Source organism: Natator depressus, chromosome 3 (genome assembly GCF_965152275.1).
Source record: "Natator depressus isolate rNatDep1 chromosome 3, rNatDep2.hap1, whole genome shotgun sequence".
Taxonomy (NCBI): Eukaryota; Metazoa; Chordata; order Testudines; family Cheloniidae; genus Natator; species Natator depressus.
The window spans coordinates 92319086-92345856 of NC_134236.1; the positions used below are offsets into that span (position 1 = coordinate 92319086).

Below are 26771 nucleotides of genomic sequence, written 5' to 3' on the forward strand. Positions count from 1 at the left end.
ACCCTGATAAAACTCAGAAGTCCCCAAACAAGTCTCTAGGTTCCAGCAGCAATTCTTTCTCCTGTAAAGCCTCAAGTTTTTCCACTGCCTGGAGAGTTCTGAAGTCTCTCCCCCATTTACTCTACCAGGTCTCCCTGCCTGGGTAGTTTTTACCTAGTTCAGCTCTCCTCTCCTGGAGCTTCCTTTCTCTTCAGGAGTCCTCGCCAAACTGAGGTCCTTAGCCTTTTTCCACACTCAGGTACTTCTCTGCCTAATTAAATAACTCCCAGATGACCCTGAATTGCCTCATTCTCCCTTGTGGAGCCTGTCAGAAGTTGGCTGAGGATCCTTGACCCCTTCCGAGGGCCAGCCACCCTCCAACATGCCTATTTTGATCTTCTCAGCTCATGAGTTCCCAAACCTCAGTCCTGTTGCCAAGAGCCTGGTTCCCTGATTTCATGAGTTTCACCCATGAGAAATGGAGCTCTCAATGGAGATTACTACTGCAGAGAGGGGAGTACTCTGAGGCCAGCTTGACGGAGAGCCATGATGTTTAACACTGAATATCACCCCATATTCTCTGGAGAGCCAGCGTAGTAAGTGTGATTAGCTCCAAGTGATGGATGTTCCTGAGGAAGAGAACTAATGTATTCTGGACTAAGTGAACCTTTTTAATATTGCTGCACTCATACGTAGGTGTAATGGGTTGTAATTGTTTGTACTCGTGGTCACAAAGTCATGGATCACTGAGACTACACCTACGATAAGATTATTTGCAGTCTTCCATCTAACCTTACATGGAATAATCCATTTTTTGTAGTAGTTGTTTTCATCCGTTCAACAGCAACAATGAGATTAGGAGGACTCCATAGTTGCAGGCTGATTTAACAATCTGGGACCAGACTCCTTTGATGGACAGCAAGGTGGTTGCTGTGGTGGCTAAGCCCACAGTGAGATTTCCTTTCCACCACTATCACTTCCTAACTTTTCAGCCTCAGCTGCTTTTCATCCAACCGCATCCTCAGCTGCGTTTGATCTTTGTCAGGCAGAATAGTCAGGGGTGGTGCTCTTTTTGCATCAGAAGTTAAAAAAACAAAACAAAAAACAAAGAACCATACAGTTGAGTATTTTCTCCATACTGCAGACATTTTAAACTGTGCCAACTCCCAGTTTGGAGTAAATGGAGTCCCATTTCTATTTGATGTAAATGTTAAAAAGGATAGAGGGGAGAATACTGAGCCTTTTGGTACTCCACAGGATATTGCTCTAGAGATAAAAGAACAGTTGCCCATAACCACTATCTGTGAACACCTGAACTGGAGCCATTTCAGAGCCTTCATGTCAACAGTCTGCTACACTGTCAATGTAGGACAGGGATCAGCAACCCTTGGCACGTGGCCCATCAGGGAACTCCGCTGGTGGGCCGGGACAGTTTGTTTACCTGCAGCATCTGCAGGTTCGGCCGATCGCAGCTCCCACTGGCTGCAGTTCACTGTTTCAGGACAATAGGGGGTTGCGGGAAGTGGCATGGGCTGAGGGATGTGCTGGCTGCTGCTTCCTGCAGCCCCCATTGGCCTGGAACAGCGAACCATGGCCAATGGGAGCTGAAATTGGCCAAACCTGCAGATAAACAAACCATTCCGGCCCATCAGCGGATTTCCCTGATGGGCTGTGTGCCAAAGGTTGCTGATCCCTGATGTAGGATGCTATCATGCCATGGCTTACCGTACAAAATGGCATAGACAGATCCAGAAGAACGAGTATGGTCATTTTGCCTCATGTATAGACTAGAGGTCATTTGTAAGTGCTACCAATGATGTTTCCATTCAATAAGATTGTATGACTCCTAATGGCGGGATACTGACAGGGGCCAAGCATGTTTGGAGGTGTTTCTTTGCTATTTTATTTTGCTCAAAAATGGGAGGTTTGACATGAGGCAGTAATAGGCAGGGTCTCTTGGGTTCTGAAATGGTTTCTTGAGAAATGGCAGGACCATGGCATACTTTATGGTGGATGGTAGGTTTCCTTTTCAAATGTGGCATGGGTGAACTCTCTAGATGGTCCCAGAAATCACTCATCAGCCATGATAAGAATAGGTCCAACTCACCCCACAATGTGCCAAATTCTATGAAATGGAAAGGCACTTATTCCAGAGGGCTGTTGCAGTCCACAGAGGAAGTCCTAGATGTGGTTTACCATCTTGAGGTGTTACCAGTTATTCAAATTGCAGCATCCCTACATTGCTACAGACTTCCTGTGTGATCTGGGGCAAGTCACTTAGCCTCTCTCAGTCTCAGTTCTCCATCTGTAAAAATGGGGATAACAATACTTCCCATACTCAAAGTGGTGTTATGAGGATAAATATATTAAACACTGATGTGCTTTGAGATCTACTGGTGAAAAAGGTGCGAAATAAGAGTTAGGTATTATATTACATTATTAAAAAGATATGACAGTTGTGCTCTGTATGCTTCAATGGCTCCCAGGTAATTTCTGCGTACAATTTAAGGTGTTGTTCTAAAACCATTAAATGAGTTGGATTCTGATCGCTTTAAAGGTCACCCATCTTGTCATGAGATACTGTAGTAATTGAGATGTAAGGCACATGAGTTAGCATTCCCTTGATTTATAGAGGAGGGGGCTGGAAGCAGAGCATTTTCACTGAGGGGCTATTATTTACAGAAGCCAGTTCTTAAAAAAGCACAAATGTGCTAACGTCCAGTTCATGCTACAAGCTCTATTTGTTCTCGGACGCTTGTTGATGGTACAGGGGTTCTGGTAGTGAAGGGATCCCAGACTCGAGGTGGGACCATCTCTCTCTCTCACACAAAGAAAGAAAGACTACAGGAGGTAATTATTTCTGCTTGTCAGACTACAAAGAAGAAACCATTAAGCAATGTTCTACTTGAGTAACTTATTGAATGCTCTATGCACCCGGCACTCACTTGTCCCTGTTTCCTCAAGAAAGCTGTTTAACATTTAATCTTTTCTCAGAGGTTAGACTTTTATGCTATTTTGGGTAGTTACTTTCTGCTGTCTTCAAGTTTCTCTAGGCATCTGGTATTCTTCAATTCCTGCCTTGAACAATAACTAGTTGCTGCATCCCACACCCATTTTGGCTGCATTTCATTAGGGGTGAATCCTGTGTAATTAGTGTCCCCCTTGCATACCTTTAGCTTAAAAGGTGTTATATAAAATGTACCAATTAGGATTACACAAGAAAAAAATTATTTTTTAAGATTGCAGAGCCATTGGCCATTATCTTTGAAAACTCGTGGCGAACGGGGGAAGTCCCAGATGACTGGAAAAAGGCTAATGTAGTGCCAATCTTTAAAAAAGGGAAGAAGGAGGAGCCTGGGAACTACAGGCAAGTCAGCCTCACCTCAGTCCCCGGAAAAATCATGGAGCACTTACACGAGAGGAAAGTGATCAGGAACAGTCAGCATGGATTCACCAAGGGAAGGTCATGCCTGACTAATCTAATCGCCTTCTATGATGAGATTACTGATTCTGTGGATGAAGGGAAAGCAGTGGATGTATTGTTTCTTGACTTTAGCAAAGCTTTTGACACGGTCTCCCACAGTATTCTTGTCAGCAAGTTAAAGAAGTATGGGCTGGATGAATGTACTATAAGGTGGGTAGAAAGTTGGCTAGATTGTCGGGCTCAACGGGTAGTGATCAATGGCTCCATGTCTAGTTGGCAGCCGGTGTCAAGTGGAGTGCCCCAGGGGTCGGTCCTGGGGCCGGTTTTGTTCAATATCTTCATAAATGATCTGGAGGATGGTGTGGATTGCACTCTCAGCAAATTTGCGGATGATACTAAACTGGGAGGAGTGGTAGATACGCTGGAGGGCAGAGATAGGATACAGAGGGACCTAGACAAATTGGAGGATTGGGCCAAAAGAAACCTGATGAGGTTCAATAAGGATAAGTGCAGGGTCCTGCACTTAAGACGGAAGAACCCAGTGCACAGCTACAGACTAGGGACCGAATGGCTAGGCAGCAGTTCTGCGGAAAAGGACCTAGGGGTTACAGTGGACGAGAAGCTGGATATGAGTCAGCAGCGTGCCCTTGTTGCCAAGAAGGCCAATGGCATTTTGGGATGTATAAGTAGGGGCATAGCCAGCAGATCGAGGGACGTGACCGTTCCCCTCTATTCGACATTGGTGAGGCCTCATCTGGAGTACTGTGTCCAGTTTTGGTCCCCACACTACAAGAAGGATGTGGATAAATTGGAGAGAGTCCAGCGAAGGGCAACAAAAATGATTAGGGGTCTGGAACACATGACTTATGAGGAGAGGCTGAGGGAACTGGGATTGTTTAGTCTGCAGAAGAGAAGAATGAGGGGGGATTTGATAGCTGCTTTCAACTACCTGAGAGGTGGTTCCAGAGAGGATGGTTCTAGACTATTCTCAGTGGTAGAAGAGGACAGGACAAGGAGTAATGGTCTCAAGTTGCAGTGGGGGAGGTTTAGGTTGGATATTAGGAAAAACTTTTTCACTAGGAGGGTGGTGAAACACTGGAATGCGTTACCTAGGGAGGTGGTAGAATCTCCTTCCTTGGAAGTTTTTAAGGTCAGGCTTGACAAAGCCTTGGCTGGGATGATTTGATTGGGGATTGGTCCTGCTTTGAGCAGGGGGTCGGACTAGATGACCTCCTGAGGTCCCTTCCAACCCTGATATTCTATGATTCTAAGTGAATAGTAGCTAAAAAGTCTTCAATTACTTTTGCTTAAATTCTAAGAGAAACTTCTTAATACAGTCACCTATTTCAATACTAAATGTACATAAGCTCACAAAAGTTTACACATTGTTTTATTTTTGGGGAAAACACAATGCCAGCATGGCTGTATGTTGCATTTAACTTTCCAACAGTGCCAAATTATACCAAGAAAAAAAGATAAGTTTGTTAACTAATATATTTCCAAAAGGCTTTGTACTTATCCCAAGTTGTAGAACTATGAACTGTATTCCCAGAATGCCTTGTACACATTCTAAGCTTTAGAGTGGAAATTTACTCTAGGTAAACCGTGTGTAACCCGTTCCTTGTACATGTAGGAACCGTCAGAAACACAATGTACATTCTGAACTATGCTTGTCAAATATAAAGTGTTGCTAGATGTGGTTAGCATAGACGCTAGGGTATTGGTGCCAATGTCTTTCTGCTAAATAAGAAGAGGTAATGTTGGTACTAATAAAGTGGAATTTTCTGTTATAAACAAGGGAGTATAACATATGAGCCAAACTGAGCTCATACTTTTGGAACAGAGTGAAGATGTAATCTGGAAGTCTGTTCTCCAGATTGGTATGCATTTGCCTTTGTATACTGTGCTGATCTATCTTTGATTAATAAACTGATTGAACCTGGTTATCTGATGTCTTAATAAAATTACTGAACCCCTAAACAAGTTAAAATTCTCAAGGGCACATACCCACATCAGTACAAGATAAGTAGCTGCGGACTGAAAGAACAAAGCGTACTTCTGAATTTTAGAAAATTAGAAAAGTTATGTGGCCACAAAAAACCTAAACCATAACCAAGACAATGGCAAAAATTCTTGTACTTTTTAGTTCATTCATCAGCTTGTGCCTTAGAGCAATATAGTAACTGTTTTTGAAAAGCACACCTGATATATAGTATCACATAATTAGGACTCCGTGTCTGTCACAGAAGTTGCGGAAGTCACGGATTCCATGCCTTCCTGCAACCTCTGTGACTTCTGCAGTGGCCAGCGTGGCTGGCCCCAGGACCAGCTGCTCAGGTGGCCCTGGGGACAGCCACACTGGCTGCTGCTGGAGTGGTTCTGCAGCCAGCCACATCAGCTTCTGCTGCAACTGCCCTGGCCACGGCTCTGGTGGTAGCTGGCCCCAAGGACCACCCGAGCAGCGGCTGATACAGCTGGCCCCGACGACTGCCTGAGCAGCGGTTCCAGGGGTGGTGGGAGCAGTGGCTGACCCCGCGACTCCCCCACATTGGCGGCTTGAGGGGCCACAGATCCCCCAGGGCTCCCACCCCATAATGCCCTCCCCAGATTCAATCAGGGGTATTTATGCTATAAGTCATGGACAGGTCATGGGCTGTGATTTTTTGTTTTTTTGCTTGTGATCTGTTCATGACTTTTACTAAAAATACCCATGATTAAATCATAGCTAATGGAGAAGAGAGGGGCTTTAAGGAGAGATTTAAAGAGGATTCGTCACACAGCTCAGTAGTAATTTTTGAGTGGGTTTGGAAATATAGGAAGTCGGAGAAATTGCAAAAGAAATTATAAGAACCTGTTTCTATATACTAGTCTGAGCCTCCGTAAGTTAGGAATTTAAGATCATAAGAGGGGGTTGTAATACCCAATACAAGATTTCAGCAGAGCAAGGCTATTTATGGCCATGGTTCCAGCAGAGGGTAGATTACCACAAGGGAGATGTAGAAAAATGTTTACTGTCAAGAATGATGCCGTAAATTTCTGCCCCAACAGCAAAAGTTAATGTCTGAATAAAAGACTGTGACAGAGTCAAGCGACTTTTTCTACAGGAGGGGAACTTCATTCTTTGAGGCACTTGTAATCAGGAAGTTATGATTGCCTTCTGACGATTGCTCCAAAACCTAAGAGGGATAGAAGTGAGGTAATGTATCAGGTGCTAGACTAAACAGAAATGGTTTCCAAGGCTGAAAATATCAATGGGCTCACAAAATTCAGAGACAGAGAAGACTGATGATATAATCTGGATCACCTCCCTGGTGGTGGAGGATTGTTCCCCATTATACATTTGCAGTACTAATATTTTATCCACTTGAGTGAGATGTCCACATGCAGAAGAAAGCCAAAGGCAAAGCCTTGAGGCATCTTATACCAGAGGAGACAAGAGGAAGATGTAAAGCTTCCACCGTGTGGTTTGACATCAGACCAAGCCAGGAGAGAATGCTGAAGATACTGGACCAGATATCCATGAAGTATGCAATGGAAGTCAGAGGGCTGTTCAAAGAAGAGTCACCTTAGCACTCCCATTCTTGGGGCCCCAGGCTGATGCCCTGAAATTCCTTTAGCAACCGCATGATGCTCTAACAGCCCCAACTGTGTGAACTAGCAGCTGGAGAGCAGCAGACCATAAGGACATCCTGGCCATGACTCCTATGTCAAAAGCAAGAAATGGCAGCTGACGAGTCTTTGTGGTACCAGAGAATCCTTTTTTGCACTGGGTAATATTGCTGGGGAGGTGACTACACTGGTTTTATGGCCAGGATCCACTGACAATACAATAAAAAGTGGCACCTACAAAGAATTTTGCTTTTTGACTCCATGCCAGAGGTACTCAAGAATAGTAGCAGCTTAGTGCTACTCTGATCAATAGTGTGAAAGTAGCACAGTGCTCAAGTAAGATGAGAAGAGAAAGGGATCAATACTGAGATGTAGGTCATTAAGCACCTGTAGAAGGTCAATATCTGTACTGTGAAAGGTTAAATGCCTAACTGAAATCAGCCAAAAGGTGGAGAGCGGATAGAAGTTAAAAGATGAGTTTTTCAAAAAGAAGGGTGATAACAGTGGTTTTGAATACAGGGAGACAGCCCGTGAAGATGGAGTAGCTGATGATGGCAGAGAGATATAAGTGCCAATCGTGAGGCTTTAGAATGGAATAATTTGGTGTGGAAGGGAAGTCTGTTCACTATATTGGTTCACAGATGAGGTTGCATTTCAGTGAAAGCAGGAAGAGAAGGGAGTATTGGGCTGAAAGTGGATCAAGAGATTATGCACAAACATCCATTTACAGTTTAAATGGAATTGTTTGGCAGTTATGTAAAACAGTGGCATGACTCAACAATTTCACAATTTATTACTGAAAACTCAAATCAGAAGTTAATAATAATTGGATTTTAGGGCATTTCTACATTCCAATTAAAAACCCGCGGCTGGCCTGTGTCAGCTGACTCGGGCTCATGGGGCTTGGGCTAAGGGTCTGTTTAATTGTGTAGATGTTAGGGCTTGGACTGGAGCCCAGGGTCTGGAACCTCGCAAGATGGGAGGGTCCCAGTCCCTGGGCTCCAGCTCGAAGCTGAATATCTATACCATCGTTAAACGGCCCCTTAACCTGAGCCCAGCGAGCCTCAAGTCAGCTGACATGGGGCAGCCATGGGTATTTAATTGAAGTGTAGACATTCCCTTAGACACTTTATAACCATTCAGATATAAACCCTCTGAAGCCCAAGGGCCCAATCCTTGGATTTGGAACCTGCTCTTTGATGCAGGACCTACTCCTTTAGGACAAGGCTGGTTTAGTCTCAAACTTAAGATAAAGCAGCCAAAAGTTTGTTCCCCAAGCTAAAAGTTTGTTCACCTGAGCCCAGCCGCTCTTTGACTACATTCCTTTTCATAGACATGTCTCCATGCTAGGTCAGGTAGAGAGGGAAGGGGAAGAACAATAGGACAAAGAAGAGTTGGTGGATGCAGCAGTGTGGGAAGAATAGGAGGGAAAGTTAGATGGAAACAGTGGAAGGAGCTATGAATCTTGCCTATTTACAGTCTTGACTTGAAGATCTACTCAATGTCATGTGATACAGCATGGCCAGAAGGCAGCAGGAGAGTGATATAGGAGAGATATGTAAGTCCCAGGATGAGGAGAAGCCTTATTCCCTGTAGAGGGAAGAAAGGTTTCTAAAGATTAATTAAAAGCACCTGAAGCCAATTAGAGCACCTGAAGCTAGTCACCTGATAAAACCCCCCTGCTTCAATCAGCCAGGGGAAGGAGTTGGAGCAGAGAGCAGTTTGAAGGAGTTGAAGTAGAGGAGAGTCTGGAGAAGTGCCATGGCTGGCTAGAAGACCAAGACCCTAGGTAAAGAGACACCCGGCTTGTGCAGAGAGAGAGAGAGAGAGAGAGAGAGAGAGAGAGAGAGAGAGAGAAGGAAGCCCCACAAGCTGAGGAGCAGGAGAGGAAAGTAGCCCAGGGGAAGGAAGCACTAGTTCAAGTGGTTTACCACTATCCCTAGGGCCCCTGGGCTGGGACCCGGAGTAGAGGGCGGGCCCGGGTCCCTCCCTCTCCACTACCCTTCTATGGGTTACCAGTGGGACAGTAGATACCCTAGTTCAGGGGCAGGAAACTGCGCCCTGAACCCCCCCCCCCCCCCCCCAAGAAGAGGAAGCGCGGGACCTATCATATTCGTACCGGCAATTTGCCACAGTCATTTAACACCTCCAAAACCAAACACCGGACACTGCTCCTCTAATGCAACTTGGCACACGGCTTAATCCACATTTGTAAAATAAATGTTTTCAAAATAGTGTGTTTAATCATTTGGTTAGACTTTCCACTAGATAAAGGTTACATTTTTCATTTAATAGCACTTTGTACATAGTTAGTTGTTTCCTCCTCCTATTTGTGTGGTCCTGTGAGACAGCAACACGGAGACAAATGAATTTTAAAAAACAGAAAGATGTGGATGTAAAACAATGTATTGGCAAGTGGATTTTGAGGCAGGTGCATTATCTTAAATAACTTTTTTTTTTTTAAATTGAATAGTGCGTCTAAATTAAGAAGCCTTTAGTTTTAAAGTGATATTTAGAAATTTGTCCTGTAAAAATCAGAATTATTTTGCTTACCAGATGTTTTTGGAGTTGACTGTGGTGCTCTTCATTAAAAAGAAAATAAGAATAAGCTAAAATATATTAAACAAAAAATCTGTTAATTCAACAATAAGGTTGAGATCTTAATCACCCTCACTCACAAGCTGCAAAATGCAGTCACAGTTCCCATGACAACTGTCCCTCTATCCTGTAGTACATACACTAATGATAACCTTTCATTACATGATCACATAACATTGGGCAATCTGACAGCCTTGTCATTTGAAAAGCAGTGTTTACTGTATTACTAAGTGGGAGCTAGTTGAAGAAGTTTGCTTGTGATCCCCACAGCATGCATATTCTGATCATTCTCAGAACTGACCTTCTTTTAGATCATTCCCAACTACCCTGTCATCTCTGTCTGCGCAATTTCCTGTGTCTTTTTTCATTTTGTTTTCTGTTGGTTACCACATTTTTGCCCTTTTTTCTGTTACTAATAAATATTTCTTCAATAGGACTGATTTAGTGTCCACAGATTTTTGTTATAGCAGCAATTCTATACCCTATTTCACAGACATTAATTGGTACCCTTTGATTAATTACAATACCTTAGCAAGTGATTAACAGTATTCTGCATTTATCAGAGCCACTGATCAGAATTCAGCAGAACAGTGTCCCAACCAGGGCTATGAAGCAGATTACCGCATTTCTTCTGCACTTATTTACAAGCCTCTGAAATACTTACTGTAATTCTTGTAAGATCAGGACCTTCATCCACTTAGTAATACAAAGAATAAACTAACAAAATGAACAGATATATTAAAAGACTTTATTCACAATAGAGAAATTTTTACAAATATAGTTCTTAAAAATTAAGCATCTTGATCTGTTATGTCTCTCATTACGTCAGAGATTTATATAAAGGTGGAAAAGACTAAATGGAATATGTACAAATCAAAAACAATTTAATGGAGAGAAATGGATAATACATATGATGAAGTCACCATAGAAACAGTGAGTCATTGGGTATTGTAGAACTGTCATACAACAAACATATGCAATATTCATTCCACAAACAATCAAAACAATTGTTGTTTCTGCAACTTAATTTAAGTGCCATTTAAATTATTCACCATTTAGAATTTAACATGTAAACTTAACTGAACTGTTATATGCTGAAAAGGAATGAGAGTTTAGGCAATGTCTTCACAAAGATATCTGATACACTGTTTACAGTTTTTCAAAATTCAGCAGTTTCTCTTCCATATGAATTATCAATTACATATACAGTGGCCTTTAAATCAGCAGTTTCCACAGAGTTAATTTCATATTGTAAATACTAGGAAAATACCATTTTAGCTGTGTGGTAACTGTTGGTAAAAGCGGACTGATTAAATGGTGATCACTAGAACATTTCACACTTTGGTGTTTTGGGGTTCTTTTTTAAAAAAAATCAATATTCCTGAACTTACAAAATAGGGTATTCTTACAGTTGGCAAACTCTACATGTTGTACAATCTTCTTGTCTACTTACATAGTTTACAAAAGGTACAGTACAGTGCAGTTCGTACACCTGAGTACCAAATACGTTGTCAGCAACAGAATCACATATCAACTTTGTGCTCTTTCAAATCATAACCCCCCAAACCAGAAAAATTACACTCTTTAAAATTTCTGTATTCCAGGGAAATCAACATGAAATTTAAATATCTAAACACTTAGAACCCAACTTATACAACCATTTTGCATTCTTTACCTTTATTTGCTGGGAGTAAGGGAAATTTGTATGCACAATAAATTTCCCGCAATTTGTCCCAAGATCACTAAGGGTGTAGAAGACCCTGATCAAGAAAAGGTAAAAACCAGGTTTACAAAACACGTCTCCAAAATACGGTTTTTCTGATTTTATTGGTTTTATCATCTGACTAAAAGAAATGAGACCCACAGAAGCACGCACACGAAAATTACACAGCAGGCAGCACAAGATGTTTATGGATTAAGAGTAACTGGATAAAAATTCAATATTGCCTTTTTTTTTTTTTTGGAGTGGAAGGAAGTGAAAAAATTAGTTGTACTCCAAAATTAGATGGACTTGTATTCCTTTTAAAACCACCTTGTATTACATTGGTGCATCTCATAATGAAAAGGATGACATAGTTAATATTATCCTCAAACGACACAAATCCTGGCCCACTAAAGTCAATGGGAGATTTACCATGCATTTTAATGGAGCATGGTAAATTATCGAATACAAGGCACCTAAAAATGTGGATACCTTGTCACTGATATTTTTTTTAATGAATACACATATGGATAACGAAGGCTCAAATCCTGATCTGAGCACTGATTAAGAGTAGCCAGGCAGGGCACCAGGCAAGTGTGTGTGTGGCACAGGAATCTCCCTCCACACCCAGGTTGTGTAGCCCCCAGCAGGTCCTCTCTGCAGGCTCAGCCCAATGATGCATTGCCTCACAAAGGCTTTATGTTCCCACCAAACCCCAAAGGGGGAGGATTAGCATACTAGTGGATCCTCCAGCCTTGCCTCCACCCAGGCAGATTGCGTGGGATATACACCCTTTTCTGTACCAGCGGAACAACACATGTGTGGCTGTAAACGGCCCTCTGCATCTGCAGAGGAGGGGATATGGATTTGCTCCAAAATGCAGGACATGATGGTAGTAAGTTTCCTTCGTTCCTAATTTTTACCTGAAAAAGCCCCATGTTGCAGCACTTCCAGCATTAAGGGGAAAAAAAGGGTTCTTGTTCTTTTGTGAAAGAAGATCTATACCTAATTACGGTTGTGGAACCATAGTGCCTAAATAACTAAGCAGGACATTTGAGTCATCATATGCACTTATTTAAAAGAAAATTGAGAATTACTGTTCTGAACCATGTTGGCTTCTTTGCAGTCACATCACCTAATAGTGTGCTTTTTCATGCTGGGAAGCCAGTGGTCACATCCTACTCTGAACATACAGTACAGTCACCCGGCCTGCAAAAGTTAAGTTCCTAATATCTATATGAATTATTCATGTAAACTATTCCAAAATGCATCTCAATAGAAAAGGAATTGTGCCTGATTTTTCCCTTTGGTGACTCCATTAAAAGTAGCTTTTCTTGGTAATCCAGGTCTTATGTCTGAAGAATACTTTTAAACACGTTATATTTCTATAACTTTGGTCATCCTTGGAAGAAAGAGTTCTGGGCTTCCAAAATGTACTAATTCTCTGCTGGTCAATTTCCATCTTCCAATGCAAACAATACTTTTTTTTTTTTTTTTTTTTTTTTAAAGACAAGTTTCCTTTGAGCTATTCAGAACTCCTGTTCTGATAATCTTTTTATACTACTTTGTTCCACCTGACTGTCTTAGGTCACAATCTAAACCAAATGGAATTGTTGAAAAGTAAGATCACAACAGATTAAAAAATCATCTCCCCTTCTCTGATTAGAATAATTTGCAGCCTTTAGAAAGGATTTCATAACATCTTATTTATCTCACACATCCAGTCAAACGAAAAAGCTAACAGATTACGTAAATACCTATAAACAAGATATGATTCCCTTTTTAATAATTCAATAATGCCAGTTTTTCAAATTGTTTATTTTGCTCTTACCAAACTGATTATAGAAATGATAGTAACTCTAGCTAGAAAATGGAAGAAACAATTCAGTTTGCAGTGATATTCTAAACAAAACAAAACCGTGAGTTTTAATAAAAACTAGGATCTGTCCAACTAATGTAATGGATTTGTAAAAATGTTTAGGTTCAATTCAAAGTACACTGCAGTTTTAAACAGAATTTGTGTCTGCATCAGATGAAACTATTCCTATGTAGACTTCACTGATAATTAAAAACTTCAGAAGATATTTTACCAATTGATAGACCCGCATAAGAAGAGGCTGTCACACAGTTACAAGATTTGTCTCAGGTGACAGACAGACAAAACAAAATTAACATAGAACAACAAAAAAAGCTCTTTATACTTAATTCTTTATGGCTTTTTGCAACATGGCAAAATATTACAGCTTAAAGCAGACATCTCCTCACAGAGGAGGAAAGAATTTTGCAGTCAAATCAAAAGTGAAATAGGAAACAAGTCACATGCAGACCCCTCTCTTCTATTTGGCAAAGATGACACTGCAGCTTAATGAAGTCTAGAGACGTCAGATTTCTTAAAAAAAAAAAGTGGCTCAGCTGGAAAAATAAGATTAAAAGTTTTGCTGTAATGAATTTAGGTCCATTCATAAGTCTTTACTGGCAAATATAACAGACTGCAAAAAGGTTGGCTTAAAACTCAGGAATTTAAGTAAAACTGCATCGTGTGCCCAATATTGGAAAGAAATTTCTAAGGAATGAAACAAAAATTAACTTAACATTGTTTTATTTGTGTTTTTCTTCCTTCTTCCCATCATCTCTGTGAAGAACTGGTAGAGGGTGAGCCTCAGTGTTGAAGATCCAATGTTCAAATGGAAGAAGATCATCGTCAGAAAACAGTAAGTATAAGTACCTGGCAAGAGAAAACAGGTAACATGACAGCACCATGAAATAACCTCAGGTTTAAAGAAGAGAAAGATGGAACTAATTCATTTTCATGGATAAATATTAACTCCCCACTTCTATCGATGGAGATATTAGGTAGCAGATCTAAAGTAAAACATTATCAACCAGTGACAGTTACTAACGTTTTGGCACCAAGCATTGAGACTACTTAATTAAAATTGGCTTCACGGCTTGACAGTAGCAGGTGGTGATGTAAAAATTTCTGTTATGATAAACAAACAAGATATAAAGTCTAGGTTCTTGAAGTTAAACAGCACTTCTTTTTCTGTTTCATTCTTTTTGGTTACATATTATTACAGCAATATACAGTCATGACAAGCTTTTATAAATGACCACATGCATCAAAGAAAACTGAGTGCATGTACTGCATCACAAATCCTGTTTGCCTTACTCATAAGAGCATGATTTGGTTCAAGGTATGATATTTAGATAAAAAACAGAGATTGGAACAATACCGTGGATACGTTTACTAAATAGGACTATATTAATACTAATATAATAATCACCATTAAAAGCAACAACACTTACTCACTGTTACACACAGAGATCTTGGAGATACTGTAGTACAGATATAAATTGTACACTCAAATACCACTGCATGGGAACTGTTGGCAAATGCTGACCTTTTAATTCTTACCACTATACTTAACCTTTTAAAGTACTTTACATTTTTCAAATTACAAAGTTTTATAGCAAAATATAATCAAAATAGTTTTTAGAACCCCCTGTATCTTTCTTTACCTTTGTCATTCAGTGCACAGTGCAGTTGGCACTTTCAGCTGAGGTTGCCACATTGGCTGTCTACACTAGGGTTCGTCTGAAAAGGTTTCCGAATGTTGCTAACACAGGTGGAACTTCCCTGGTGACAGGAACAGTGTACACAAGGCTCCCAAGGCTATAAAGGACTAAAAGGATCAGCTTTCCCTTTAGAAGGCAATGGAAATCAGAATACTTGTAAGCTGTCAGATATGCTGTCTCATTTTAAAGTACCTAGTTAAATGAATCAGTGCCACTGTTTAAGTAAACAAAAAGATTAAAAATGTTATAAAACATATTAGAATAGATTTGGTACGTTCCGATTTCAATTGCCTTCTAATAAAATGGAAAATTTCTTCCCTTCCTGTCTGCAGTTTCTGGACGCAGTTCAAAGCTGTAGCACAGCCTGTGCTAGCCACGCCCCTTTCTCCAGCCTGCTGCCAGAGGATTCATTCCAAAGCTGTGTAAAAACTTGTAGAAAATAATTAATAAAAGTAATGCCAACAAAGTAACTAGGTGCAGTGAGTCCTTGCTTATACTGTAACTATTCAAATAAAATGTCGACCCACATCTGGAAACCCATCCAGGGTGGGTAGAATTGTGGGAGACACTAACAGCAGAAAAGAAATGATCAGGTAAGAAAATTTCCAATCTTCAGCACAACATCTCCCACAGTTCTGTTCTCTGGACAGTTTAACTACTCTGAGGGACCCGATAACTGAAGGTGTTTGACCAGAGAGCCCAAGGATCCTGCAAACAGTACGCTACTGAGGGCTGACACCTGGGCTGTTGTGTTTGGCTGAAGTCCCTTATCAACCCCTTCTTGAACAACGTCCAGAATAACTGGAAACCCAGGATCTCTTGGATTTTCCTCTGTGCTTGACACCAAACACTGACTTTGGTCCAGATGAAGGAATAGGCTTTTAGTGAGGAAGCTTTCCTGGAACACAGCAGAGTCTCTATCACTTTAGAATATAGGCCAAGCGTGGCTAACACTTCTCTTGCAACAGTCAAGCTGTCAGATGGAGACTGTCTGGGTCTGGATGGAGGAACAATCCTTGATAAATAGTGTCTGGCCTCTCCAGTAGCTGCAATGGTGGTTTCAGCTTCAGTTCTCAGTCTGGAGAACCAGGGTCTCCTGAGCCAGTGTGCTAGCATGATCACCCTTGCTTCTTCTAATCTTATTTTTTGGATCACTTTCCCTATGAGAGGGAAGGGTGGAATATGCATACAGCAGGCCTTGAGGCCATCTGTGTGACACAGCATCTGTCCCCACAGACAGGGGTCTGCTTTCCTGGTCAAGTATTTTGGTCACTTTGCATTCTTGTGACTGGCAATCAGGATGACTGAAGGAAGACCGAAAGTCTGTGCCGTCAGATTGTAGACTTCCTGGTTTAGGCACCATTCTGGGTTATTGACATTGTGATGACCAGTCTACCTTTTGGCTCAGCTCCCCATTTATGTGAATTGCCTTTAGGGAAGGGAGTGTCTTTTCTGCCCATTCCATTATTTCCATTGCCTCTGAATGTAGAGCTACGTTTCTCCTCTCCTTAGTTGTTTATGTATGCAACTATGGGGTTGGACCAGGATATGCTTCCCTTCCAAATGGCTCTGGAATCTCAGAATAGCTAGTTTGTCCGCTCGAAGCTCCAAGACATTGATGATATGACAACTGGATGAGGGAGGGATAAGGTGGAGCCCGTAGCTTGAGGGAGCACCCCTGGTGCACTTTGTCTCTTACATCCACTTATCTGCGGTAGAAACAAGCTATTAATTTAGAAAGTGGGAAACCCTGCCTCCCAAGCTCAGGTCTGGGAGGAGGCACATGCTCATTGCCATAATCAGCCCCAGGAGGTTGTGGGAGCATCTCTAGGTTTTCCATTCGCTTTCCATTCCATCGAAGGTTTTTCCCTTGACATGTGTTATCTTTCCTCTGGAACCTCTGAGAGGAAGATGGATGAAAAGGAGCATCTCTGTCTGATAGAGGGTTTGTAGTCCCCTCTTAGAGCACTAATTGGAGAGGGGAAGGAACTGTAAGTTTGGCAGCATTTTCAGCCACTATTTTGTCCAATTTTTCTCCAAAGAGAAAAAATCCTGTGAATTTAGATGAGCACAGGACTTGTTTGGAGTGAGTATCTACTTTTCAGGTAGGAAGTCATGTGTGTCTCCTGGGTACTGAGCTGGATGCCATGGCCCTCACAGAAAACCTCATAGCATCCATTGAAGTATCTGCCATGAATGATGTTGTATAGATGTAAAGTTGGGTTGATCTCTGCCTGTAAGGGCTTTAAGGTCCTCCAGCCATGACACTGCTCTCAGGGTGGCTTCCACCTTCCTATTTGTTGGATTCTTGGGGACTAAGTCCCCTTTGGATGGAATAACCATATCCTTTGGTAGAGAAGCTATAGCATCATCAACCTTAGTTACATTTGTGAAAGCATTCTTTTGGATCTTGAAGCTTGTAGAAGTTGAGAACATGGCTGTTAACATATTTACTCTTTCCAGGAGATTCCCTCTCCCCCAGATTACTTCCTCAAAGGATGCATGCAGGGGAATCGCTGCCTAAGGACAATATTTGGAAGGGAGGTATTTGCTCCAAGGCTTGAGGGCATGCTCAGGCTGAAACTGAATTATGGATACAATCTTTTTGCAAACGGCTTCGAGCTTCTCAAGAGGGGTTGAAAACTTGGTTGCATTTTGTTTGTGTCCTGCTCATAATCAGAGTCTGATAATAAATCTCCTTCCTTGGTAGGAGGCGGCGGTGTCTGGGTCAGAGGACGAATACCTATTTGGTTTTTTGTACTTTTTCTTACCCTTTAAAATTTCTTTTGGATATTTTAATTTTTTTTTTATGTGCTTTGCAAGCCAGCAGACTGTGCCCTGGATGGGGTCTTTTGTGGCTAGCCTTGTGCAGGGTCATGAGTCCTCTAGAAATTTCTCTCTTGGAGTCCTCCCGTGTAGACTCCCACTCCCACAGGTTGGGGGATGGGAATTCACTGCTATTTTTCTGAATCAAGCTGAGAGGAAGGTGGGGCTGATTGTGAACCCTGCTTCTACCCCAAGAGCATTTAGGGCCCATTTCAGGACTTGGGGTAGGACAGTAGCCCTAAAGTGTCTTATTCTTATGGTCCTGAATTGCCCCAGGACTTATCCTCTTGGCCATCTGAATTAAGTCCTCCCTCATCCTTACAACCTCCCCCTATTCTGCTCTGTCTCCTCTGATCAGGCATTTCTGTGGGGGAGTCAGGGTTTCTTGAGGAGATGGGGTACCAACATGGCTGTCTGACTCAAAGTTCTGTATCCTAGCAGTGCTAGGGCTGGCTGGCTGAGAACAGGCAGGGCACAACTTGCCCTCTGTAAAGCTGCCTCACAAATGGTGCACCTTTTAGGCTTAGTCCAGTGCTCATGTGGCTGCTGTATCATCCCTGAAAGGGAGGACTACTCCAGATGGCTTCAGCCATGTGCCATTAAATACCCGCTTTAAGAGGAGGAGCGGAGGAAAGAACAAAGAAGGGTGCTCGATACAGCCCGAAAACAAAACAAAGTAAAAATAAGAAGGCAAAGGAAAGTTCAGAAACAAAGGGAACAGCCACTCACTGCTGTGGTGGAGGCAGATGATCTGACAGCAGGCTGGAGAAAGGAGTGTGGCTAGCACAGGCTGTGCTACAGCTTTCAACTGCCTTCAGAAAGAGCAGACAGAATGGGAATAGCCCATATGAAGGAAAACTGTGGGAGATGCTAGGCTTCAGAAAAAACTTGTCTCTTCAGTCCTCCCTTTGCATAAAACTGTCAAAAAGGCTGTTTGACTGTTAAGTGTTTTTTTTTTTTCTTTAACTCTTTCACAAAAGTGTGTTTTGGAGCATGGTTTCAGACTGGGTTATTCAAACTAATATAATCAGAAACTCAATGGGCTCAACGATAGTTGAGAGCAAAATCTCCAAGAAGCCATAACAAGTTTGTTTGGTCAAAATCCTTACATGGCTGGCTTAAAGGACTGTATTATGGAGACAGAATACTAGATTGTACACTATGCTCTTAAAAAAATCCCACATGTATAGACACAAAATTAAAAACCCACTAGAGAAATACACTTTCAGTAGAAACTGCAGGATTACATTGTTATTATACAAGGCTGGGTTGCAAAGAATAGAAAGAAATGGGGGAAAAAAGATTGATGCAAGATTTCCTTTCTTTCATTAAAAGCTGAGGAGAGAATGAGGGCCCCTTTTTTGTTCTCTTATCAAGTCTGTATGAATTTACCATAAAAGTTAGTTCCTTTTTTTCTGCTCCACAGTTGACATGAAAGGTATTCAGTACAAGAGGACAATCTCACCATCTTGTCTGGTAAAACAGTGGTACTGGTATTGGCATGTATAACTAGAACCTATCAAAATTGTGAGATGTAATTTCTTAACAATAAATATCAAGTGTCTTTAACCGAGGTAAAGATATTTCCAAAAGTCACAGAATTCAGTTTATTAATAAAAATGTAATCTGCCTGCCATGTAACAAAAGCTGCATACTGTTCCAGTCAGATTTTACATTACCTGAATGTCAAGACTACTAATGTTAAGTACTCATCTGTAAAGAAAATCTGTAGAGGTTCATTAATATAAATTAAGTCTCCTTGCTAACTTACTTGAGGGTCTCTGAAAGGAAGAAACTCTGCTGCACATCATCATGGCTTTGATGGTTGCTATAAACATCTCTAATTCCAGAATAGCCACCATCTACTCTGCAATGTTGTTCCAATGCCTGAATTCATGAGAGAAAAAAATTAAGTTAAAGAAAATTAATCTTCTGTCAATTTTACTGTTAGTCTGCCAAATCCAATTACACTGCAGCTAAATGAGAACCCTTTTGTCATAGTGTCCTTGGGAAAGATTTGAAATTGCAGAACTAGATAAATATACTTAAAATTCTTGTATTTTTACTTTTGACAGAGTGCATATATTGGCATAATTATATATTTATGGGGAAAAAAGCAAAAATGGAGGTGACTTACCTATAAAAGGAGGTTCTGTGAGATGGATGGTCCCTATCTGTGTTCCACATGTGGGTACGCAGGTGCACCAAGTACCTGGGGCCAGCGGATCTTGCCCCACCTTGTTTGTTTATATAGAAGAGGGTCATCATGTTGTCTGACGTTATCTAGGCACATTGGGATCGTATGAATGGTAGGAATGCATTGCAGTCCTGTCTGACTGACATTAGTTCCAAGAGATTGATATGCATCCTGGCCTTCCGAGGTGTCCACATATTTTATGACTGCTTATGTGGGCTCCCCAACCTATGAGGGATGCATCTGTGATTATTGTCACGCTGGGTGTGGGAGGCAAAAAAGGGACTCCAATACATGTATTTCAGGTTTGTCCAAAAGGTAAGTGAAGCACTGATGTTGATGGAGATTGTTGCTACAGCATTTATGCTATGTCTGTCTGATGTATATCTTGCCCTGAGCCAGGCTTGCAGACAATGGAGATGTAGCCTGGTGAACGGAATTATGTAAGTACAGGAGGCCATGTGGCTTAGCAGAAAAATTTGGACCTAGACTGGTGTTCAGGGTTTATGAGTGACTTGTTTTTATCAGACTGCTCTTGGTATGGAATCGGTCTGCTGGGAGGTAGGCCCTCACTGTGGTCAAGTCCAGGGGTGCCCCTATAAAGTTTATGAGATACTTGGGAGTCAGAGTAGACTTCCCCATGTTTAGGCATGTTCCCAAGTATGCCAGGAAGTGGTGCAAGAACAAGGTTGCCGACACCTTCCAAATATGATCTGCCTGTTAGAAGCCACTTGTCCAAGTACAGGAAGATGGTGTAGTCATTTTATCTCATCTGTGCTGCGACCACTGAAAAGACCTTCATGAAGTTCTTGGGTACTGCTGCCAGCCCAAACAGAAGTACTCTGAACTGGTAATGTTCCTGTCCTACCAGAAAACTGAGGAAACTTCTGTGGGATGGGTGAAAACACCTTTCACATTGGAGGGCTGCAAACCACTTGACTTCCTCCAAGGAGGGAATTATTGATGCCAGCATAACCATGAAGAATTTTCATTTGCAAAAATAAATAAATAGCTGACATAGGTTAAAAATGGGCTTCCATTCTCCCTTTTTCTTTGGATCTATGAAATAGTTGAGTAAACCCTCTCTCTTGATCCTGAGGTGGCACTTGCTCTATATCTTCCTGAACCAGAAGAGAGTCCACCTTCTATTAGAGTTGCTCCTTGTAACAGTGGTCCTTGAAGAGGGGCTGGGAAGGGTGTTTTGAAGAAGGTGGGGAGAGAAACTTGATGGCATAACCGAAGAGGATGATGTCTAGTATCCACTTGTCCATTGTTATAGCCCTCCAGCTGTGCCCAGAGTATGCAAGGTGGCCACCAAAACAGACTTTGGAAACAGGTTGGAGATGGCATCATTGTTAAAGGTCGCAACTCTCAAGCAACCCATCAAAAGTAACCTTTGGCTGGTGGATGAGGTTGGATGGCTGTTGTCAAGGTGGATGGTAGTGGCACATTAGCCACTGGACCAATGGGGCCCATGCCCAGGAGCCCCACCCAATTGGGGTGCCCCTGCACTTTGACCGCTCAGCGCTCCTGCCGGGGAGCAGGGTCAGGGTGCTGGGTCTTCTCCGGCTCCCTGGCAGAAATGCCGGGCAGATGGGGGGGAGGGGCGGGGGGAAGCAGGAAAAGCCCCCATGCCCCAACCTCATTTCCCTAGCAGGAGCGTGGGGCGGGGGAGGGGGGAAGAGGGGAGAACTGCAGGCAGAAGGGATGGGGAGGGCTCCCCACTTCCTCTAGTCCAAGGCCCCACAAACGCTAATCTGCCTTTGGTGGATGGGACTGCATATGTTGGGCTCCGCATGTTCTAATGCTTGTGCGGTGATTTTTACAGTCTTCGGTGGTAGAAAGACTGCAGAAGGGTCTTGGCTCATACACCTGTTAATGACACCTCCTTTTCGTGGCTGGGATATAAATGCCCAGGGAGCAGAGAGCTGTCCTGGAGTCTTTTAGTGAGTGCAAAAACCCATCTGTTTTCTCCCTAAAGATATTGGTTTAATCAAAAGGTAAGTCCTCACTGGACCTCTGAACGTGTCCGGAGAAACCTGAAGATGAAGCCACAACTATCACCACATTTCTATAGTGGTCACTGTACATCTTGATGGGGTACTGGCCGCGCCAACTGCAGTTTGCAAAGAAGTTTTAGCCACAATTCTACCTTCCTCAACAAGGTTTTGGAATTGGGCCCTTTCCTCCTGGGGGAGTTTTGTCTTGTGAGTAGTTCATAAAGTCATATGTCTCTATCAGGGCCTTGTAGTTAGAGATTCTGAACTCCAGAATGTCCCGTCCTGCCCAAAGTCCCTAGTAGTACAAGCAGCCATGGAAAGACCCAAGCAGCAACACCCAAAAACCAACCCTGTGGACATGAGATGGTCCAGTTGTTTCGCTCTGTTGTCCACAGGAATGGTTTTAGTGTGTTGCTGCCTGGATCTTTCCATGGCTGCCTGTACTACCTGGGACTTTGGGGCAGGATGGGTGAACAAGTATTCTGTCCCTTTTGCTGACACAAAGTAATGTTTCTTAGCTCTCTTAGGGGAATAGGGTACATGTTGCCTGTGTAGGCCATATGCTCTAGCTGGTTCTATAATGGTTTCATTCACTAGGAGAGCTACTTGACTGGGTCCTATAGGCTGCAGGGTATCCAAGTGCTTATATCCTGAACTTATAATGGGATCTGAAGTATTGTCACCATCCTCCGCAATAATTATTGGTATTCTTTATGGTCACCAGGTGGGGATGGTGAAGATGGAATAATTGCCTCATTGGGTGAGGAAGATTACTCCTGTTGGTACGTCCAGTACTGGCGTATCCAGCTTGTCATCTTCCTCTTCCACACAGTCCTGCACAGCCAGTTGCTGTTGCCTAGGAGGAGAGTAATTCTATGGTAGAGTGTACAGGTCCAGGGTGTTGTGCAAAAGGATCCCATGATCCCCAGTAGGGCCAGCATGAAGGGTCACAAAAGCTGGTTGGGGGGGGGAGGGGAAGGGCCCCCCAAAGCAGGATACCAGCGGTCCTTTGGAGGATAATCCTGCTTGGGCTGAGGATGGGGTCCATCAAAACAACTGAAGCCCTGTCTGGGCTAACCTCTCTGGGGGTTCATCCAGGACATCAGATTCAGCTGATAAAAAGGCAGGGTCAGTTTCCACTGGAGGTCCTGCAGTGCCAGTGGAAGGAAGCTTTGGTGTGTGGTCAGAGAAGGGATTTAATTCCTCCTTGAGATAGCATCCTCTTCTGGGCTGAAAATATCCCTCAGAAGGACTGGACTCAAAAGCAGAGGATCGCGTGGGTGCTTAGCATGAGACAATCCACGATGCTGGCGCAGACCAACAGATACGACTTGCAAGGTTTTTCAGTTATAGGTGTATGATGCACATGTGTACCCATTTATTGAACAGACATAAGGACCAGCACATGAAAAAAAAAAACCAAAATAAACAACAACAACAACAACTTTATAGAAGAAATAGTATAGTATAGTAACTTTTTTTTTTTTACAAAACTGAATTTTCAGGGTGAGGAAACAAGAAGGTTTGATCACCCTTTCAAATATTCTCCATGGAATCATAGTTACAAAGGCCAGAAGAGATCATTGTGATCATCTAGTGTGACCTCTTGTATAAAACAAAGGCCCAGAGAATTTCCTCAAAATAATTCCTAGAGTGCATCTTTTAGAAAAACATCCAATCTTGATGTAAAGTGGTCACTGATGGAGAATCCACCACAATTCTCAGTAAATTGTTCTAATGGTTAATTACTCTCATGGTTAAAATGCGTGCCTTATTTCTAAGTGACAGCTTATAGTAATCTCATTTTCCTTTCATTAATAGGGCTCCCTCTATCACAGGATAGTCCCTATAATCCTACAGGTATTCAAAGAAAGATCTCTAGCACAGTCTATTAGATTCCATCATATTAGACTCAATTATCATTAAACTCCTGATTTAATCCAGAGATCTACAACAACCTGAAACCAGAAATAAGTCATATAAAAGTGAAAACGAAGTCAAATTACTAAGAATGAATATAAAGAACACCACAAGCACGTAGGGACAAAATTAGAAAGGCAAAGGCGCAAAATGAGATTAAACTAACTATGGACAAAGTGTAACAAGAAATCATTTTACAAATACATTAGAACCAAGAGGAAAGCTAAGGGTAGGGTAGGCCCATTTACTCTATGTGAAGGGAAAGACAATAACTGAAAATGCAGCTGTGGTCTAAGTATTAAATGCCTGTTTTTGTTTTCACCAAAAAGGTTAGCAGTGACTGGACAACTAACAAACTGAACAGTGTAAATGAGGTAGGATCTGAGGCTGAAAAAGGGAAAGAATTACTTAGACAAGTTAGATGTCTTCAAGGAGGCAGGGCCTGATGAAACACATTATGGACTACTGAAGGAACTGGCCAAAGAGATCTCTCAATCATTAGCAATTATCTTTGAGAACTCGTGGAGGACAGGAGAGATCCCAGAGGGCTGGAAAAAGGCAAATAAAATATCTATGTGTAAAAAGGGGAATAAGGACAACCCAGGAAATTATAGACCAGACAGCTTAACTTCGGTACCCAGAAAGATAATGGAACAAATAATCAGTTTGTAAGCACCTAGAAGATAAGATAAGAAGAAACAGTCAACATGGATTTGTCAAGAAACCACCTCAAACCAACCTAAAATCCTCCTTTGATAGAGTAACAAGACTTTTGGACACGGGAAGCAGTAGATGTGATATAGCTTGACTTTAGTAAGGCTTCTGATACTGTCTCATATATATCTATAACTAGGGAAATGCAGCTATATGTCCCTAGCTTAGATGAACCTACTAAAAATGGGAGCACAACTGGCTACAAAACTACTCAGAGCAGTCATCAATGGTTCACAGTCAAGCTAAATGGGTCAAAGATCTCTTCAGCCAGTTTCTTAAGTACTCTAGGATGTATTTTGTCAGGTCCAAGCTTCAAGGACATACTGAGCAGGGTCCTGCAGGGATCTGTTCTGGGTCCAGTTCTATTCAATATCTTCATACATGATTTTAATAATGGCATAGACAGGACACTTATAAAGTTTGCAGACAATATGAAGCTGGGAGGAGTTTCAAGCACTTTGGAGACAGGATCAGAAATCAAAATGATTTTGACAAACCGTAGAAATGGTCTGAAATAAATAGGATAAAATTCAATAAATGCAAAGTACCACGCTCAGGAAGGAATAATCAACTGCACAAATACAAAATGGGAAAGGACTGCTTAGGAAGGAGAATTACAGAGAAGGATGTGGGAGTTAGAGTGGATAACAAACTAAATATGAGTCAACATAACATAATAGTGTTACAAAAAATAGAACATCATTTTGGGATGTATTAACAGGAGTGTTGTAAGCAAGACATGAGAACTATTTCTTCTGCTCTATTCAGCATTGATAAGGCCTCAACTGGAGTATTGTGTCCAGTTCTAGGCACCACAGTGGAGAGCAACAAAAATGATTTAATGGTCAAGAAAAACATGACCTACAAGGAAAGATTGAAAAAGCTGAGTTTGTTCAGTCTGGAGAAGAGAAGACCGAGGGGGGACATGGCAGCAATCTTCAAGTATGTAAAAGGTTGTTATAATGACAAGGGTGATAAATTGTTCTCCTTAGCCACTGAGGACAGAAAGACGTGATGGGCTTAAATTATAGCAAAAGAAGTTTAGGTTGGACATACTTTCCAACTGTCAAGAGTTGTTAAGCACTGAAACATATAATCTAGGTAGGCTATAGAATCTCCATCATTGGAGGTTTTTAAGAACAGGTTAGACAAACACCTGTCAAAGATGGTCTATATAATACTTAGTCCTGTCTCAGTGCAGATGACCTACTGAGGTCCCTTCCAGTCCTGCAATTCTACGATTCTATGCTTCTATAATGCAGAGCTATACCCTTACAAAGAAAGCCCTGTATACTCCACAGCAAGTTTGAACTGAATTCTATGGCAAGGCCCCTATATTATTCTGCACTTCTGAGCAGCAGACTGGAGATTCTACATCAGGTTCTGATAAATTTAAAATTGGAGGTTTATACTGAAATAAATATGAAAATATATAATGCAATCACTACAGTATCCCCCTCTCCTATCTATTAGTTCTTAATTCAGTTTATGCTGTTTCCAAATTTTTTAATTTTTCAATGTGCTGCAAAATTTTGTATTGACAAGTATAAGCATTACAGAAGGCAGAGGTTTTTGCAATTGTGTAAGGGACAGTTGGCACCAGGGAAGGTATGGGAGGTAGAGTTGATTTGTGTGAAAAGCATTTTCAAAGCTGATCATTTTACCATCCAGCTGAACAGTTAACATTATTAAAACTGAAATTTACAAGAAACCAGCTGAATAGTTAGCATTAAATTTACAAGAAACCCAAGGACTAGGTTATTAGATAAACCTGTATTAATTTGTTATTTCTGTATTATGGTGGCATTTGGTAATGACTTCACAGTTAGGGCTGTTTTCTAAAATGAGCTTTAAAATGGGGCATAAATTCCTTCTTTTATTTAAAAGTAAGTGGCTAATCAGTATGAAATTTCACATAGGATTAGTTTTTATAACCTTTAAATTTTCTATATAATTTTTATTTGGTTTCTTTTCATAAATTTTTAAAGGGAAGTCACTGAAGTTGGGATCTGGCTGAAATTTTCCTTGGTAGTAGTCCCACTTTTCATTGTTGACAGATATCTCTTAAAATATTTTCCATGTACCCATATTTTGGTAATCTCTGATTAGATCTGGTGCAACAGGTAGTTGTTTTAGATGTTGGATTGAGGGTTATTTTAAAAGTTAATGAAAGTTTGTGCTGCGCACACAAACTGATTGACTGATGGAAGCCAGGTGTGAATAAAAGAT

At 41.6% G+C, this 26771-nt stretch overlaps 1 protein-coding gene across 1 annotated transcript in view; it reads right to left on the reverse strand.

Annotated features, from left to right (window-relative positions):
• Positions 1–11578: 11578 nt before the first annotated feature.
• MAN1A1 (mannosidase alpha class 1A member 1) overlaps positions 11579–26771 on the reverse strand; it is a 211786-nt gene continuing 196593 nt past the window's right edge. Inside the window, exons 11-12 of the mRNA XM_074948322.1 lie at positions 19486–19601; positions 11579–14037 (exon numbers count right to left, since the gene is read on the reverse strand). Coding sequence (XP_074804423.1) covers positions 13911–14037; positions 19486–19601 — 243 coding nt within the window. The 3' untranslated portion in view covers positions 11579–13910. The remainder of the gene's footprint in view (positions 14038–19485; positions 19602–26771) is intronic.